Source organism: Haliotis rubra, unplaced genomic scaffold, assembly GCF_003918875.1.
Source record: "Haliotis rubra isolate DU_JTF1 unplaced genomic scaffold, ASM391887v1 Scf858, whole genome shotgun sequence".
Lineage (NCBI taxonomy): Eukaryota > Metazoa > Mollusca > Gastropoda > Lepetellida > Haliotidae > Haliotis > Haliotis rubra.
In genome coordinates this window covers 408,952-426,842 of record NW_025767588.1, presented here as the reverse complement: position 1 = coordinate 426,842, position 17,891 = coordinate 408,952, and the positions used below count along the sequence as shown (strand labels likewise).

At 42.8% G+C, this 17,891-nt stretch overlaps 4 protein-coding genes and 1 long non-coding RNA gene across 6 annotated transcripts; all 5 read left to right on the top strand.

Moving 5' to 3' along the window:
* On the top strand, positions 1-1,016 carry LOC124262842. The gene is made up of 2 exons (XM_046697409.1): positions 1-152; positions 385-1,016. The coding sequence occupies exon 2, from the start codon at positions 412-414 to the stop codon at positions 865-867; it is 456 nt and encodes a 151-aa protein (XP_046553365.1). The 5' UTR covers positions 1-152; positions 385-411; the 3' UTR covers positions 868-1,016.
* A 1,811-nt stretch (positions 1,017-2,827) lies between these two features.
* LOC124262841 lies at positions 2,828-3,873 on the top strand. Its single transcript, XM_046697408.1, has 2 exons — positions 2,828-2,979; positions 3,212-3,873. Exon 2 carries the CDS (start codon positions 3,239-3,241, stop codon positions 3,722-3,724), a length of 486 nt encoding a protein of 161 aa, XP_046553364.1. The 5' UTR covers positions 2,828-2,979; positions 3,212-3,238; the 3' UTR covers positions 3,725-3,873.
* A 1,809-nt stretch (positions 3,874-5,682) lies between these two features.
* On the top strand, positions 5,683-6,565 carry LOC124262823 (ctenidin-1-like). 2 transcript variants are annotated; one of them, XM_046697391.1, is made up of 3 exons: positions 5,683-5,834; positions 6,067-6,288; positions 6,334-6,565. In XM_046697391.1, the coding sequence occupies exons 1-3, from the start codon at positions 5,798-5,800 to the stop codon at positions 6,423-6,425; spliced, it is 351 nt and encodes a 116-aa protein (XP_046553347.1). In that variant the 5' UTR covers positions 5,683-5,797; the 3' UTR covers positions 6,426-6,565. The 2 variants fall into 2 exon arrangements, with proteins under 2 accessions (XP_046553347.1, XP_046553346.1); XM_046697390.1 differs by having other exon boundaries at positions 6,067-6,565.
* Positions 6,566-11,939: 5,374 nt separating this feature from the next.
* Positions 11,940-12,275, top strand: LOC124262826. Its single transcript, XR_006894703.1, has 2 exons — positions 11,940-12,030; positions 12,077-12,275. It is a non-coding gene; the product is annotated as an uncharacterized LOC124262826 (long non-coding RNA).
* Positions 12,276-14,250: 1,975 nt separating this feature from the next.
* Positions 14,251-15,299, top strand: LOC124262843. The gene is made up of 3 exons (XM_046697410.1): positions 14,251-14,402; positions 14,635-14,859; positions 14,905-15,299. The coding sequence occupies exons 2-3, from the start codon at positions 14,662-14,664 to the stop codon at positions 15,148-15,150; spliced, it is 444 nt and encodes a 147-aa protein (XP_046553366.1). The 5' UTR covers positions 14,251-14,402; positions 14,635-14,661; the 3' UTR covers positions 15,151-15,299.
* Positions 15,300-17,891: the final 2,592 nt, after the last annotated feature.

Genomic DNA, 17,891 nt, shown 5'->3' with positions numbered 1-17,891 from the left:
GGGCATGTACATTCAGCATCCTGTTTTCCCGTACCACAAGTATATAAAGGTCTGGTGAATCACAAAAGCGACATTCAAATCGTTTATTCTCTCGTGGATAAACGTAACAGGCAGGATGCGTATTCTTAACGTTGCAGTTGTCGTAGTCTTGGGTAAGTTTTCTCATCTGTTGACATCTCTCATTGCTAAAACTCCTAATGATCAAATGTAGTAGCTATTGATGAGTTTAATGTGGCTTTACAATTATGTTGACAACCTTATGATTGGGGAAGTGTTTACCATGGTCTAATCATGTATCGTGATTGGTAGCGGGATTTTGTATGGGTCATTTGTCCTGTCATATATATGACCACTTACGTATTTGTTTCTTTACATTCTTCACAGTCTTCCTTGGCTCCGTCTTTGGTGGCCATGGTGGTGGTGGCCATGGAGGCGGAGGCCATGGTGGTGGTGGTGGCCATGGAGGTGGAGGCCATGGTGGTGGTGGCCATGGAGGTGGAGGCCATGGTGGTGGTGGCCATGGAGGTGGAGGCCACGGTGGTGGTCATGGAGGCGGCGGCCATGGTGGTGGTCATGGAGGCGGCGGCCATGGTGGTGGTCATGGAGGTGGCGGCCATGGAGGAGGCCACGGAGGAGGTGGTCACGGAGGAGGTGGTCACGGAGGAGGTGGCCATGGAGGAGGTGGTCATGGAGGAGGCGGACACCATGGTTGAAAGATCCAAGGATCATAATATTCACATCAAATGCTGGACATTTGATATCACATTTGTGGATTTCACTTACCATGCTGCATCCAACCAATCTGTATATTCCTCAACAAGTACAAATAAAGCTGTGATTTATACTGTAATGATTTCTTTGCTTTAATATTTTTCAAGTACAATCCTAATTCAGGACTTACTTTTGAACCATGCGAGTGAATGGTTAGGTGGCGTCCACCTAACTTATATTTTAAACCGTCCAATCGAAAGGTGACACACGTGTGTCAGTGCAATCATGCACTGAAGATAACAACAGGAGCTTGTGTGGTAGTGCTGATTTCCAGCCGTGCAACGACACGTTCTACATAAAAGGGCCAAAACCAAATATAAATGATGGTTCTTTTTTCAAGAGTCTAGCACAATATGAATGTTCAAGTAAACAGACTTCCCCTTAGAAGGCCCTATACCGCAGTTACCTCCCCTGAATTTTACTATGACCCGGAAGGCCAAGAAGTTATACTACACCAAATCAGATCCCGTCATTTAAGAACTCTTCCTAGGGAGCCTTCAGTGCAGGCAGAATCATCTGATGGCTGTGATTGGATGATTTTTGTGTTTGTTAAAAGTGTATTCATTCGGTGAATAAAACTGACCATACTTTTTCAATATTTAGTGCAGTCTTTTTTAACACAATGACTTTGGCCGAATGTTTGCAGAGATATGTTCAAGCAAGTGACATTTGGTGCGGAACTGGTGTTGGTGTGTTCAACTTCCACTACCCGAAAAGGAAGTGGTTACCTAGTCAACATATGTGTTTTATCGTGGCTTTCAGGCCATACTTTGCGTATATATCCATTCAATGCCTGTTAACGACCTGCTATCATCAAGAGGTGATACAAGGGTTTAGATTGTCAGTTGCACCCGCCAGTGCCTGTTGTAAACTATCACCACGTACATGTTCCTGTTGAGAGAGTGCTTACACCATGTATTCGTTTGATCATTTAGTGTCGTCATGTCCACGTGTGGTGTTCAAGAGCTGCTCGTTTTCGACTCTTCAGAAAACTGAATTACATTTAAGCATTTTGTAAGGTTTGAGCCAAATAACATTTCACGCAACCTGAACTTTCACACCCAAATATACACTTGCACATACACACAAACCTGACACACCTACACAGTACACTAACGTACACAAACGCTATCAAGAAAACACACTCTATGAAGTTAAATGAGAGAGTTTGATGACAGGGTTGACATGATTTCCCTAAAAACAATTATGTGTTTTAGGCCAGGAAACCGAAAATGTGTGCCCGGTGAGTGCACATGTCCTGAGCTTTCACTCTGCTGGTATTATTCTGTATTTTTGTGTGTCTACCCAAATGTATACTTCGGGCGCCATAGCGAGCCCATGCTGCCTCAACTTCCGTGACCGTGTCATGATAGCTATCGGTGGCATCAATGCCTGGGGACATGGGATGAGATTTCTTTCATTTAAGAGATGGGAGATTTGTAACTGTTGCACTACCTGAGCTTACGGTTACCAATAGATATATTTGACATTTGCTAATAAGAGAAAAGGAAAGCGTTTCTAGAAGGCAATGTGATTTTGAAATAAAAAGGTAGGAATTTCAATTTTGAAAATATATCTTTAACTTGAAACACGCCACTTCATATTAAGTATAATCATGAAAAATGAATAATTTGCTTCCCATAACCTGTGCCATTAAACATCTAGTGTTTGTCATACGTTGCTGAACGTTCTTGACTCCAGTAACGGTAGCACACTAGACTCAGTACTTGCACTTAACGCAATAGTGAAGTTCAACATTTATCGTCCATTTTATACATTCTCTCTCCATTCATTTTTTCAGTTCTCCTCTGTAGCTGCAATTGCATTGGATGAACCATGCAGTCTGAATTGCTTCCCAACAGTGAGCTGGCCACAGGGTGCCAGGTGAGGTCACAAATCCACAGCTTGCTTTTTATAATTATGCAGGAAGATATGCATAATATAGAGAGGCAGGCGACACCGTCCCGTGCCCAATTACATAATAAAGATTCACTTTTCACGCTGTATAGTTGTAAAAAGTGTTTTTGGAATTTTAATTTCTAAAATCTTCCAGTGTGGGCATGTACATTCAGCATCCTGTTTTCCCGTACCACAAGTATATAAAGGTCTGGTGAATCACAAAAGCGACATTCAAATCGTTTATTCTCTCGTGGATAAACGTAACAGGCAGGATGCGTATTCTTAACGTTGCAGTTGTCGTAGTCTTGGGTAAGTTTTCTCATCTGTTGACATCTCTCATTGCTAAAACTCCTAATGATCAAATGTAGTAGCTATTGATGAGTTTAATGTGGCTTTACAATTATGTTGACAACCTTATGATTGGGGAAGTGTTTACCATGGTCTAATCATGTATCGTGATTGGTAGCGGGATTTTGTATGGGTCATTTGTCCTGTCATATATATGACCACTTACGTATTTGTTTCTTTACATTCTTCACAGTCTTCCTTGGCTCCGTCTTTGGTGGCCATGGTGGTGGTGGCCATGGAGGCGGAGGCCATGGTGGTGGTGGTGGCCATGGAGGTGGAGGCCATGGTGGTGGTGGCCATGGAGGTGGAGGCCATGGTGGTGGTGGCCATGGAGGTGGAGGCCACGGTGGTGGTCATGGAGGCGGCGGCCATGGTGGTGGTCATGGAGGCGGCGGCCATGGTGGTGGTCATGGAGGTGGCGGCCATGGAGGAGGCCACGGAGGAGGTGGTCACGGAGGAGGTGGCGGCCATGGAGGAGGCCACGGAGGAGGTGGTCACGGAGGAGGTGGCCATGGAGGAGGTGGTCATGGAGGAGGCGGACACCATGGTTGAAAGATCCAAGGATCATAATATTCACATCAAATGCTGGACATTTGATATCACATTTGTGGATTTCACTTACCATGCTGCATCCAACCAATCTGTATATTCCTCAACAAGTACAAATAAAGCTGTGATTTATACTGTAATGATTTCTTTGCTTTAATATTTTTCAAGTACAATCCTAATTCAGGACTTACTTTTGAACCATGCGAGTGAATGGTTAGGTGGCGTCCACCTAACTTATATTTTAAACCGTCCAATCGAAAGGTGACACACGTGTGTCAGTGCAATCATGCACTGAAGATAACAACAGGAGCTTGTGTGGTAGTGCTGATTTCCAGCCGTGCAACGACACGTTCTACATAAAAGGGCCAAAACCAAATATAAATGATGGTTCTTTTTTCAAGAGTCTAGCACAATATGAATGTTCAAGTAAACAGACTTCCCCTTAGAAGGCCCTATACCGCAGTTACCTCCCCTGAATTTTACTATGACCCGGAAGGCCAAGAAGTTATACTACACCAAATCAGATCCCGTCATTTAAGAACTCTTCCTAGGGAGCCTTCAGTGCAGGCAGAATCATCTGATGGCTGTGATTGGATGATTTTTGTGTTTGTTAAAAGTGTATTCATTCGGTGAATAAAACTGACCATACTTTTCAATATTTAGTGCAGTCTTTTTAACACAATGACTTTGGCCGAATGTTTGCAGAGATATGTTCAAGCAAGTGACATTTGGTGCGGAACTGGTGTTGGTGTGTTCAACTTCCACTACCCGAAAAGGAAGTGGTTACCTAGTCAACATATGTGTTTTATCGTGGCTTTCAGGCCATACTTTGCGTATATATCCATTCAATGCCTGTTAACGACCTGCTATCATCAAGAGGTGATACAAGGGTTTAGATTGTCAGTTGCACCCGCCAGTGCCTGTTGTAAACTATCACCACGTACATGTTCCTGTTGAGAGAGTGCTTACACCATGTATTCGTTTGATCATTTAGTGTCGTCATGTCCACGTGTGGTGTTCAAGAGCTGCTCGTTTTCGACTCTTCAGAAAACTGAATTACATTTAAGCATTTTGTAAGGTTTGAGCCAAATAACATTTCACGCAACCTGAACTTTCACACCCAAATATACACTTGCACATACACACAAACCTGACACACCTACACAGTACACTAACGTACACAAACGCTATCAAGAAAACACACTCTATGAAGTTAAATGAGAGAGTTTGATGACAGGGTTGACATGATTTCCCTAAAAACAATTATGTGTTTTAGGCCAGGAAACCGAAAATGTGTGCCCGGTGAGTGCACATGTCCTGAGCTTTCACTCTGCTGGTATTATTCTGTATTTTTGTGTGTCTACCCAAATGTATACTTCGGGCGCCATAGCGAGCCCATGCTGCCTCAACTTCCGTGACCGTGTCAGGATAGCTATCGGTGGCATCAATGCCTGGGGACATGGGATGAGATTTCTTTCATTTAAGAGATGGGAGATTTGTAACTGTTGCACTACCTGAGCTTACGGTTACCAATAGATATATTTGACATTTGCTAATAAGAGAAAAGGAAAGCGTTTCTAGAAGGCAATGTGATTTTGAAATAAAAAGGTAGGAATTTCAATTTTGAAAATATATCTTTAACTTGAAACACGCCACTTCATATTAAGTATAATCATGAAAAATGAATAATTTGCTTCCCATAACCTGTGCCATTAAACATCTAGTGTTTGTCATACGTTGCTGAACGTTCTTGACTCCAGTAACGGTAGCACACTAGACTCAGTACTTGCACTTAACGCAATAGTGAAGTTCAACATTTATCGTCCATTTTATACATTCTCTCTCCATTCATTTTTTCAGTTCTCCTCTGTAGCTGCAATTGCATTGGATGAACCATGCAGTCTGAATTGCTTCCCAACAGTGAGCTGGCCACAGGGTGCCAGGTGAGGTCACAAATCCACAGCTTGCTTTTTATAATTATGCAGGAAGATATGCATAATATAGAGAGGCAGGCGACACCGTCCCGTGCCCAATTACATAATAAAGATTCACTTTTCACGCTGTATAGTTGTAAAAAGTGTTTTTGGAATTTTAATTTCTAAAATCTTCCAGTGTGGGCATGTACATTCAGCATCCTGTTTTCCCGTACCACAAGTATATAAAGGTCTGGTGAATCACAAAAGCGACATTCAAATCGTTTATTCTCTCGTGGATAAACGTAACAGGCAGGATGCGTATTCTTAACGTTGCAGTTGTCGTAGTCTTGGGTAAGTTTTCTCATCTGTTGACATCTCTCATTGCTAAAACTCCTAATGATCAAATGTAGTAGCTATTGATGAGTTTAATGTGGCTTTACAATTATGTTGACAACCTTATGATTGGGGAAGTGTTTACCATGGTCTAATCATGTATCGTGATTGGTAGCGGGATTTTGTATGGGTCATTTGTCCTGTCATATATATGACCACTTACGTATTTGTTTCTTTACATTCTTCACAGTCTTCCTTGGCTCCGTCTTTGGTGGCCATGGTGGTGGTGGCCATGGAGGCGGAGGCCATGGTGGTGGTGGTGGCCATGGAGGTGGAGGCCATGGTGGTGGTGGCCATGGAGGTGGAGGCCATGGTGGTGGTGGCCATGGAGGTGGAGGCCACGGTGGTGGTCATGGAGGCGGCGGCCATGGTGGTGGTCATGGAGGCGGCGGCCATGGTGGTGGTCATGGAGGTGGCGGCCATGGAGGAGGCCACGGAGGAGGTGGTCACGGAGGAGGTGGCGGCCATGGAGGAGGCCACGGAGGAGGTGGTCACGGAGGAGGTGGCCATGGAGGAGGTGGTCATGGAGGAGGCGGACACCATGGTTGAAAGATCCAAGGATCATAATATTCACATCAAATGCTGGACATTTGATATCACATTTGTGGATTTCACTTACCATGCTGCTGCATCCAACCAATCTGTATATTCCTCAACAAGTACAAATAAAGCTGTGATTTATACTGTAATGATTTCTTTGCTTTAATATTTTTCAAGTACAATCCTAATTCAGGACTTACTTTTGAACCATGCGAGTGAATGGTTAGGTGGCGTCCACCTAACTTATATTTTAAACCGTCCAATCGAAAGGTGACACGTGTGTCAGTGCAATCATGCACTGAAGATAACAACAGGAGCTTGTGTGGTAGTGCTGATTTCCAGCCGTGCAACGACACGTTCTACATAAAAGGGCCAAAACCAAATATAAATGATGGTTCTTTTTTCAAGAGTCTAGCACAATATGAATGTTCAAGTAAACAGACTTCCCCTTAGAAGGCCCTATACCGCAGTTACCTCCCCTGAATTTTACTATGACCCGGAAGGCCAAGATAGTTATACTACACCAAATCAGATCCCGTCATTTAAGAACTCTTCCTAGGGAGCCTTCAGTGCAGGCAGAATCATCTGATGGCTGTGATTGGATGATTTTGTGTTTGTTAAAAGTGTATTCATTCGGTGAATAAAACTGACCATACTTTTTCAATATTTAGTGCAGTCTTTTTTTTACACAATGACTTTGGCCGAATGTTTGCAGAGATATGTTCAAGCAAGTGACATTTGGTGCGGAACTGGTGTTGGTGTGTTCAACTTCCACTACCCGAAAAGGAAGTGGTTACCTAGTCAACATATGTGTTTTATCGTGGCTTTCAGGCCATACTTTGCGTATATATCCATTCAATGCCTGTTAACGACCTGCTATCATCAAGAGGTGATACAAGGGTTTAGATTGTCAGTTGCACCCGCCAGTGCCTGTTGTAAACTATCACCACGTACATGTTCCTGTTGAGAGAGTGCTTACACCATGTATTCGTTTGATCATTTAGTGTCGTCATGTCCACGTGTGGTGTTCAAGAGCTGCTCGTTTTCGACTCTTCAGAAAACTGAATTACATTTAAGCATTTTGTAAGGTTTGAGCCAAATAACATTTCACGCAACCTGAACTTTCACACCCAAATATACACTTGCACATACACACAAACCTGACACACCTACACAGTACACTAACGTACACAAACGCTATCAAGAAAACACACTCTATGAAGTTAAATGAGAGAGTTTGATGACAGGGTTGACATGATTTCCCTAAAAACAATTATGTGTTTTAGGCCAGGAAACCGAAAATGTGTGCCCGGTGAGTGCACATGTCCTGAGCTTTCACTCTGCTGGTATTATTCTGTATTTTTGTGTGTCTACCCAAATGTATACTTCGGGCGCCATAGCGAGCCCATGCTGCCTCAACTTCCGTGACCGTGTCAGGATAGCTATCGGTGGCATCAATGCCTGGGGACATGGGATGAGATTTCTTTCATTTAAGAGATGGGAGATTTGTAACTGTTGCACTACCTGAGCTTACGGTTACCAATAGATATATTTGACATTTGCTAATAAGAGAAAAGGAAAGCGTTTCTAGAAGGCAATGTGATTTTGAAATAAAAAGGTAGGAATTTCAATTTTGAAAATATATCTTTAACTTGAAACACGCCACTTCATATTAAGTATAATCATGAAAAATGAATAATTTGCTTCCCATAACCTGTGCCATTAAACATCTAGTGTTTGTCATACGTTGCTGAACGTTCTTGACTCCAGTAACGGTAGCACACTAGACTCAGTACTTGCACTTAACGCAATAGTGAAGTTCAACATTTATCGTCCATTTTATACATTCTCTCTCCATTCATTTTTTCAGTTCTCCTCTGTAGCTGCAATTGCATTGGATGAACCATGCAGTCTGAATTGCTTCCCAACAGTGAGCTGGCCACAGGGTGCCAGGTGAGGTCACAAATCCACAGCTTGCTTTTTATAATTATGCAGGAAGATATGCATAATATAGAGAGGCAGGCGACACCGTCCCGTGCCCAATTACATAATAAAGATTCACTTTTCACGCTGTATAGTTGTAAAAAAGTGTTTTTGGAATTTTAATTTCTAAAATCTTCCAGTGTGGGCATGTACATTCAGCATCCTGTTTTCCCGTACCACAAGTATATAAAGGTCTGGTGAATCACAAAAGCGACATTCAAATCGTTTATTCTCTCGTGGATAAACGTAACAGGCAGGATGCGTATTCTTAACGTTGCAGTTGTCGTAGTCTTGGGTAAGTTTTCTCATCTGTTGACATCTCTCATTGCTAAAACTCCTAATGATCAAATGTAGTAGCTATTGATGAGTTTAATGTGGCTTTACAATTATGTTGACAACCTTATGATTGGGGAAGTGTTTACCATGGTCTAATCATGTATCGTGATTGGTAGCGGGATTTTGTATGGGTCATTTGTCCTGTCATATATATGACCACTTACGTATTTGTTTCTTTACATTCTTCACAGTCTTCCTTGGCTCCGTCTTTGGTGGCCATGGTGGTGGTGGCCATGGAGGCGGAGGCCATGGTGGTGGTGGTGGCCATGGAGGTGGAGGCCATGGTGGTGGTGGCCATGGAGGTGGAGGCCATGGGTGGTGGCCATGGTGGTGGGAGGCCACGGTGGAGGTGGGCGGCCCATGGTGGTGGTCATGGAGGCGGCGGCCATGGTGGTGGTCATGGAGGTGGCGGCCATGGAGGAGGCCACGGAGGAGGTGGTCACGGAGGAGGTGGCGGCCATGGAGGAGGCCACGGAGGAGGTGGTCACGGAGGAGGTGGCCATGGAGGAGGTGGTCATGGAGGAGGCGGACACCATGGTTGAAAGATCCAAGGATCATAATATTCACATCAAATGCTGGACATTTGATATCACATTTGTGGATTTCACTTACCATGCTGCATCCAACCAATCTGTATATTCCTCAACAAGTACAAATAAAGCTGTGATTTATACTGTAATGATTTCTTTGCTTTAATATTTTTCAAGTACAATCCTAATTCAGGACTTACTTTTGAACCATGCGAGTGAATGGTTAGGTGGCGTCCACCTAACTTATATTTTAAACCGTCCAATCGAAAGGTGACACACGTGTGTCAGTGCAATCATGCACTGAAGATAACAACAGGAGCTTGTGTGGTAGTGCTGATTTCCAGCCGTGCAACGACACGTTCTACATAAAAGGGCCAAAACCAAATATAAATGATGGTTCTTTTTTCAAGAGTCTAGCACAATATGAATGTTCAAGTAAACAGACTTCCCCTTAGAAGGCCCTATACCGCAGTTACCTCCCCTGAATTTTACTATGACCCGGAAGGCCAAGAAGTTATACTACACCAAATCAGATCCCGTCATTTAAGAACTCTTCCTAGGGAGCCTTCAGTGCAGGCAGAATCATCTGATGGCTGTGATTGGATGATTTTTGTGTTTGTTAAAAGTGTATTCATTCGGTGAATAAAACTGACCATACTTTTTCAATATTTAGTGCAGTCTTTTTAACACAATGACTTTGGCCGAATGTTTGCAGAGATATGTTCAAGCAAGTGACATTTGGTGCGGAACTGGTGTTGGTGTGTTCAACTTCCACTACCCGAAAAGGAAGTGGTTACCTAGTCAACATATGTGTTTTATCGTGGCTTTCAGGCCATACTTTGCGTATATATCCATTCAATGCCTGTTAACGACCTGCTATCATCAAGAGGTGATACAAGGGTTTAGATTGTCAGTTGCACCCGCCAGTGCCTGTTGTAAACTATCACCACGTACATGTTCCTGTTGAGAGAGTGCTTACACCATGTATTCGTTTGATCATTTAGTGTCGTCATGTCCACGTGTGGTGTTCAAGAGCTGCTCGTTTTCGACTCTTCAGAAAACTGAATTACATTTAAGCATTTTGTAAGGTTTGAGCCAAATAACATTTCACGCAACCTGAACTTTCACACCCAAATATACACTTGCACATACACACAAACCTGACACACCTACACAGTACACTAACGTACACAAACGCTATCAAGAAAACACACTCTATGAAGTTAAATGAGAGAGTTTGATGACAGGGTTGACATGATTTCCCTAAAAACAATTATGTGTTTTAGGCCAGGAAACCGAAAATGTGTGCCCGGTGAGTGCACATGTCCTGAGCTTTCACTCTGCTGGTATTATTCTGTATTTTTGTGTGTCTACCCAAATGTATACTTCGGGCGCCATAGCGAGCCCATGCTGCCTCAACTTCCGTGACCGTGTCAGGATAGCTATCGGTGGCATCAATGCCTGGGGACATGGGATGAGATTTCTTTCATTTAAGAGATGGGAGATTTGTAACTGTTGCACTACCTGAGCTTACGGTTACCAATAGATATATTTGACATTTGCTAATAAGAGAAAAGGAAAGCGTTTCTAGAAGGCAATGTGATTTTGAAATAAAAAGGTAGGAATTTCAATTTTGAAAATATATCTTTAACTTGAAACACGCCACTTCATATTAAGTATAATCATGAAAAATGAATAATTTGCTTCCCATAACCTGTGCCATTAAACATCTAGTGTTTGTCATACGTTGCTGAACGTTCTTGACTCCAGTAACGGTAGCACACTAGACTCAGTACTTGCACTTAACGCAATAGTGAAGTTCAACATTTATCGTCCATTTTATACATTCTCTCTCCATTCATTTTTTCAGTTCTCCTCTGTAGCTGCAATTGCATTGGATGAACCATGCAGTCTGAATTGCTTCCCAACAGTGAGCTGGCCACAGGGTGCCAGGTGAGGTCACAAATCCACAGCTTGCTTTTTATAATTATGCAGGAAGATATGCATAATATAGAGAGGCAGGCGACACCGTCCCGTGCCCAATTACATAATAAAGATTCACTTTTCACGCTGTATAGTTGTAAAAAGTGTTTTTGGAATTTTAATTTCTAAAATCTTCCAGTGTGGGCATGTACATTCAGCATCCTGTTTTCCCGTACCACAAGTATATAAAGGTCTGGTGAATCACAAAAGCGACATTCAAATCGTTTATTCTCTCGTGGATAAACGTAACAGGCAGGATGCGTATTCTTAACGTTGCAGTTGTCGTAGTCTTGGGTAAGTTTTCTCATCTGTTGACATCTCTCATTGCTAAAACTCCTAATGATCAAATGTAGTAGCTATTGATGAGTTTAATGTGGCTTTACAATTATGTTGACAACCTTATGATTGGGGAAGTGTTTACCATGGTCTAATCATGTATCGTGATTGGTAGCGGGATTTTGTATGGGTCATTTGTCCTGTCATATATATGACCACTTACGTATTTGTTTCTTTACATTCTTCACAGTCTTCCTTGGCTCCGTCTTTGGTGGCCATGGTGGTGGTGGCCATGGAGGCGGAGGCCATGGTGGTGGTGGTGGCCATGGAGGTGGAGGCCATGGTGGTGGTGGCCATGGAGGTGGAGGCCATGGTGGTGGTGGCCATGGAGGTGGAGGGCCACGGTGGTGGTGGTCATGGAGGCGGCGGCCATGGTGGTGGTCATGGAGGCGGCGGCCATGGTGGTGGTCATGGAGGTGGCGGCCATGGAGGAGGCCACGGAGGAGGTGGTCACGGAGGAGGTGGCGGCCATGGAGGAGGGCCACGGAGGAGGTGGTCACGGAGGAGGTGGCCATGGAGGAGGTGGTCATGGAGGAGGCGGACACCATGGTTGAAAGATCCAAGGATCATAATATTCACATCAAATGCTGGACATTTGATATCACATTTGTGGATTTCACTTACCATGCTGCATCCAACCAATCTGTATATTCCTCAACAAGTACAAATAAAGCTGTGATTTATACTGTAATGATTTCTTTGCTTTAATATTTTTCAAGTACAATCCTAATTCAGGACTTACTTTTGAACCATGCGAGTGAATGGTTAGGTGGCGTCCACCTAACTTATATTTTAAACCGTCCAATCGAAAGGTGACACACGTGTGTCAGTGCAATCATGCACTGAAGATAACAACAGGAGCTTGTGTGGTAGTGCTGATTTCCAGCCGTGCAACGACACGTTCTACATAAAAGGGCCAAAACCAAATATAAATGATGGTTCTTTTTTCAAGAGTCTAGCACAATATGAATGTTCAAGTAAACAGACTTCCCCTTAGAAGGCCCTATACCGCAGTTACCTCCCCTGAATTTTACTATGACCCGGAAGGCCAAGAAGTTATACTACACCAAATCAGATCCCGTCATTTAAGAACTCTTCCTAGGGAGCCTTCAGTGCAGGCAGAATCATCTGATGGCTGTGATTGGATGATTTTTGTGTTTGTTAAAAGTGTATTCATTCGGTGAATAAAACTGACCATACTTTTTCAATATTTAGTGCAGTCTTTTTAACACAATGACTTTGGCCGAATGTTTGCAGAGATATGTTCAAGCAAGTGACATTTGGTGCGGAACTGGTGTTGGTGTGTTCAACTTCCACTACCCGAAAAGGAAGTGGTTACCTAGTCAACATATGTGTTTTATCGTGGCTTTCAGGCCATACTTTGCGTATATATCCATTCAATGCCTGTTAACGACCTGCTATCATCAAGAGGTGATACAAGGGTTTAGATTGTCAGTTGCACCCGCCAGTGCCTGTTGTAAACTATCACCACGTACATGTTCCTGTTGAGAGAGTGCTTACACCATGTATTCGTTTGATCATTTAGTGTCGTCATGTCCACGTGTGGTGTTCAAGAGCTGCTCGTTTTCGACTCTTCAGAAAACTGAATTACATTTAAGCATTTTGTAAGGTTTGAGCCAAATAACATTTCACGCAACCTGAACTTTCACACCCAAATATACACTTGCACATACACACAAACCTGACACACCTACACAGTACACTAACGTACACAAACGCTATCAAGAAAACACACTCTATGAAGTTAAATGAGAGAGTTTGATGACAGGGTTGACATGATTTCCCTAAAAAACAATTATGTGTTTTAGGCCAGGAAACCGAAAATGTGTGCCCGGTGAGTGCACATGTCCTGAGCTTTCACTCTGCTGGTATTATTCTGTATTTTTGTGTGTCTACCCAAATGTATACTTCGGGCGCCATAGCGAGCCCATGCTGCCTCAACTTCCGTGACCGTGTCAGGATAGCTATCGGTGGCATCAATGCCTGGGGACATGGGATGAGATTTCTTTCATTTAAGAGATGGGAGATTTGTAACTGTTGCACTACCTGAGCTTACGGTTACCAATAGATATATTTGACATTTGCTAATAAGAGAAAAGGAAAGCGTTTCTAGAAGGCAATGTGATTTTGAAATAAAAAGGTAGGAATTTCAATTTTGAAAATATATCTTTAACTTGAAACACGCCACTTCATATTAAGTATAATCATGAAAAATGAATAATTTGCTTCCCATAACCTGTGCCATTAAACATCTAGTGTTTGTCATACGTTGCTGAACGTTCTTGACTCCAGTAACGGTAGCACACTAGACTCAGTACTTGCACTTAACGCAATAGTGAAGTTCAACATTTATCGTCCATTTTATACATTCTCTCTCCATTCATTTTTCAGTTCTCCTCTGTAGCTGCAATTGCATTGGATGAACCATGCAGTCTGAATTGCTTCCCAACAGTGAGCTGGCCACAGGGTGCCAGGTGAGGTCACAAATCCACAGCTTGCTTTTATAATTATGCAGGAAGATATGCATAATATAGAGAGGCAGGCGACACCGTCCCGTGCCCAATTACATAATAAAGATTCACTTTTCACGCTGTATAGTTGTAAAAAGTGTTTTTGGAATTTTAATTTCTAAAATCTTCCAGTGTGGGCATGTACATTCAGCATCCTGTTTTCCCGTACCACAAGTATATAAAGGTCTGGTGAATCACAAAAGCGACATTCAAATCGTTTATTCTCTCGTGGATAAACGTAACAGGCAGGATGCGTATTCTTAACGTTGCAGTTGTCGTAGTCTTGGGTAAGTTTTCTCATCTGTTGACATCTCTCATTGCTAAAACTCCTAATGATCAAATGTAGTAGCTATTGATGAGTTTAATGTGGCTTTACAATTATGTTGACAACCTTATGATTGGGGAAGTGTTTACCATGGTCTAATCATGTATCGTGATTGGTAGCGGGATTTTGTATGGGTCATTTGTCCTGTCATATATATGACCACTTACGTATTTGTTTCTTTACATTCTTCACAGTCTTCCTTGGCTCCGTCTTTGGTGGCCATGGTGGTGGTGGCCATGGAGGCGGAGGCCATGGTGGTGGTGGTGGCCATGGAGGTGGAGGCCATGGTGGTGGTGGCCATGGAGGTGGAGGCCATGGTGGTGGTGGCCATGGAGGTGGAGGCCACGGTGGTGGTGGCCATGGAGGTGGAGGCCATGGTGGTGGTCATGGAGGCGGCGGCCATGGTGGTGGTCATGGAGGTGGCGGCCATGGAGGAGGCCACGGAGGAGGTGGTCACGGAGGAGGTGGCGGCCATGGAGGAGGCCACGGAGGAGGTGGTCACGGAGGAGGTGGCCATGGAGGAGGTGGTCATGGAGGAGGCGGACACCATGGTTGAAAGATCCAAGGATCATAATATTCACATCAAATGCTGGACATTTGATATCACATTTGTGGATTTCACTTACCATGCTGCATCCAACCAATCTGTATATTCCTCAACAAGTACAAATAAAGCTGTGATTTATACTGTAATGATTTCTTTGCTTTAATATTTTTCAAGTACAATCCTAATTCAGGACTTACTTTTGAACCATGCGAGTGAATGGTTAGGTGGCGTCCACCTAACTTATATTTTAAACCGTCCAATCGAAAGGTGACACACGTGTGTCAGTGCAATCATGCACTGAAGATAACAACAGGAGCTTGTGTGGTAGTGCTGATTTCCAGCCGTGCAACGACACGTTCTACATAAAAGGGCCAAAACCAAATATAAATGATGGTTCTTTTTTCAAGAGTCTAGCACAATATGAATGTTCAAGTAAACAGACTTCCCCTTAGAAGGCCCTATACCGCAGTTACCTCCCCTGAATTTTACTATGACCCGGAAGGCCAAGAAGTTATACTACACCAAATCAGATCCCGTCATTTAAGAACTCTTCCTAGGGAGCCTTCAGTGCAGGCAGAATCATCTGATGGCTGTGATTGGATGATTTTTGTGTTTGTTAAAAGTGTATTCATTCGGTGAATAAAACTGACCATACTTTTTCAATATTTAGTGCAGTCTTTTTTAACACAATGACTTTGGCCGAATGTTTGCAGAGATATGTTCAAGCAAGTGACATTTGGTGCGGAACTGGTGTTGGTGTGTTCAACTTCCACTACCCGAAAAGGAAGTGGTTACCTAGTCAACATATGTGTTTTATCGTGGCTTTCAGGCCATACTTTGCGTATATATCCATTCAATGCCTGTTAACGACCTGCTATCATCAAGAGGTGATACAAGGGTTTAGATTGTCAGTTGCACCCGCCAGTGCCTGTTGTAAACTATCACCACGTACATGTTCCTGTTGAGAGAGTGCTTACACCATGTATTCGTTTGATCATTTAGTGTCGTCATGTCCACGTGTGGTGTTCAAGAGCTGCTCGTTTTCGACTCTTCAGAAAACTGAATTACATTTAAGCATTTTGTAAGGTTTGAGCCAAATAACATTTCACGCAACCTGAACTTTCACACCCAAATATACACTTGCACATACACACAAACCTGACACACCTACACAGTACACTAACGTACACAAACGCTATCAAGAAAACACACTCTATGAAGTTAAATGAGAGAGTTTGATGACAGGGTTGACATGATTTCCCTAAAACAATTATGTGTTTTAGGCCAGGAAACCGAAAATGTGTGCCCGGTGAGTGCACATGTCCTGAGCTTTCACTCTGCTGGTATTATTCTGTATTTTTGTGTGTCTACCCAAATGTATACTTCGGGCGCCATAGCGAGCCCATGCTGCCTCAACTTCCGTGACCGTGTCAGGATAGCTATCGGTGGCATCAATGCCTGGGGACATGGGATGAGATTTCTTTCATTTAAGAGATGGGAGATTTGTAACTGTTGCACTACCTGAGCTTACGGTTACCAATAGATATATTTGACATTTGCTAATAAGAGAAAAGGAAAGCGTTTCTAGAAGGCAATGTGATTTTGAAATAAAAGGTAGGAATTTCAATTTTGAAAATATATCTTTAACTTGAAACACGCCACTTCATATTAAGTATAATCATGAAAAATGAATAATTTGCTTCCCATAACCTGTGCCATTAAACATCTAGTGTTTGTCATACGTTGCTGAACGTTCTTGACTCCAGTAACGGTAGCACACTAGACTCAGTACTTGCACTTAACGCAATAGTGAAGTTCAACATTTATCGTCCATTTTATACATTCTCTCTCCATTCATTTTTTCAGTTCTCCTCTGTAGCTGCAATTGCATTGGATGAACCATGCAGTCTGAATTGCTTCCCAACAGTGAGCTGGCCACAGGGTGCCAGGTGAGGTCACAAATCCACAGCTTGCTTTTTATAATTATGCAGGAAGATATGCATAATATAGAGAGGCAGGCGACACCGTCCCGTGCCAAATTACATAATAAAGATTCACTTTTCACGCTGTATAGTTGTAAAAAGTGTTTTTGGAATTTTAATTTCTAAAATCTTCCAGTGTGGGCATGTACATTCAGCATCCTGTTTTCCCGTACCACAAGTATATAAAGGTCTGGTGAATCACAAAAGCGACATTCAAATCGTTTATTCTCTCGTGGATAAACGTAACAGGCAGGATGCGTATTCTTAACGTTGCAGTTGTCGTAGTCTTCATCTGTTGACATCTCTCGTTGCATCTCCTTGACATCTCTCTATTGCTAAAATGTCTACATGATCAAATGTAGTAGCTATTGATGAGTTTAATGTGGCTTTACAATTATGTTGATTTGTTTCAACCTTATGATTGGGGAAGTGTTTACCATGGTCTAAATCAAAGTATTTCGTTTTGCATTTTGGATCGGGATTTCACTGTATGGTTCAACATCTACATAGCATTTAACGTCTTCGTCATATATATGACTTCAATAGTCTTGTTTTTGTGCTTGTGTCATTGTATGTCTGTTTTTTTGTGTGTGTGCATTCACATCTGATGATGGTAGCGCAGTGAAATTCCTTGGCAGGGTTTGGCAAAATGGATACACAAATCAGAGAGTATACTGACTGCAAGCAGGCAAGTTCTTCTTTCATCCCATTTTTGAGAAGTCTTTTGGTAATACAGGACCAAGGATGAAACACTGGACCTTCTGCTCTTCAGGAAAATGTGCTGTCCACCAGGAGCGGTGGGGTAGCCTTGTCGTTAAAGTGTTCGCCAATCATGCAGAAGACCCGGGTTCAACTGCCCACTTGGGTACATTGTGTGAAGGTGAAGCCCATGTCTGTGTTTCCCCTATGATGTTGCTGGAGT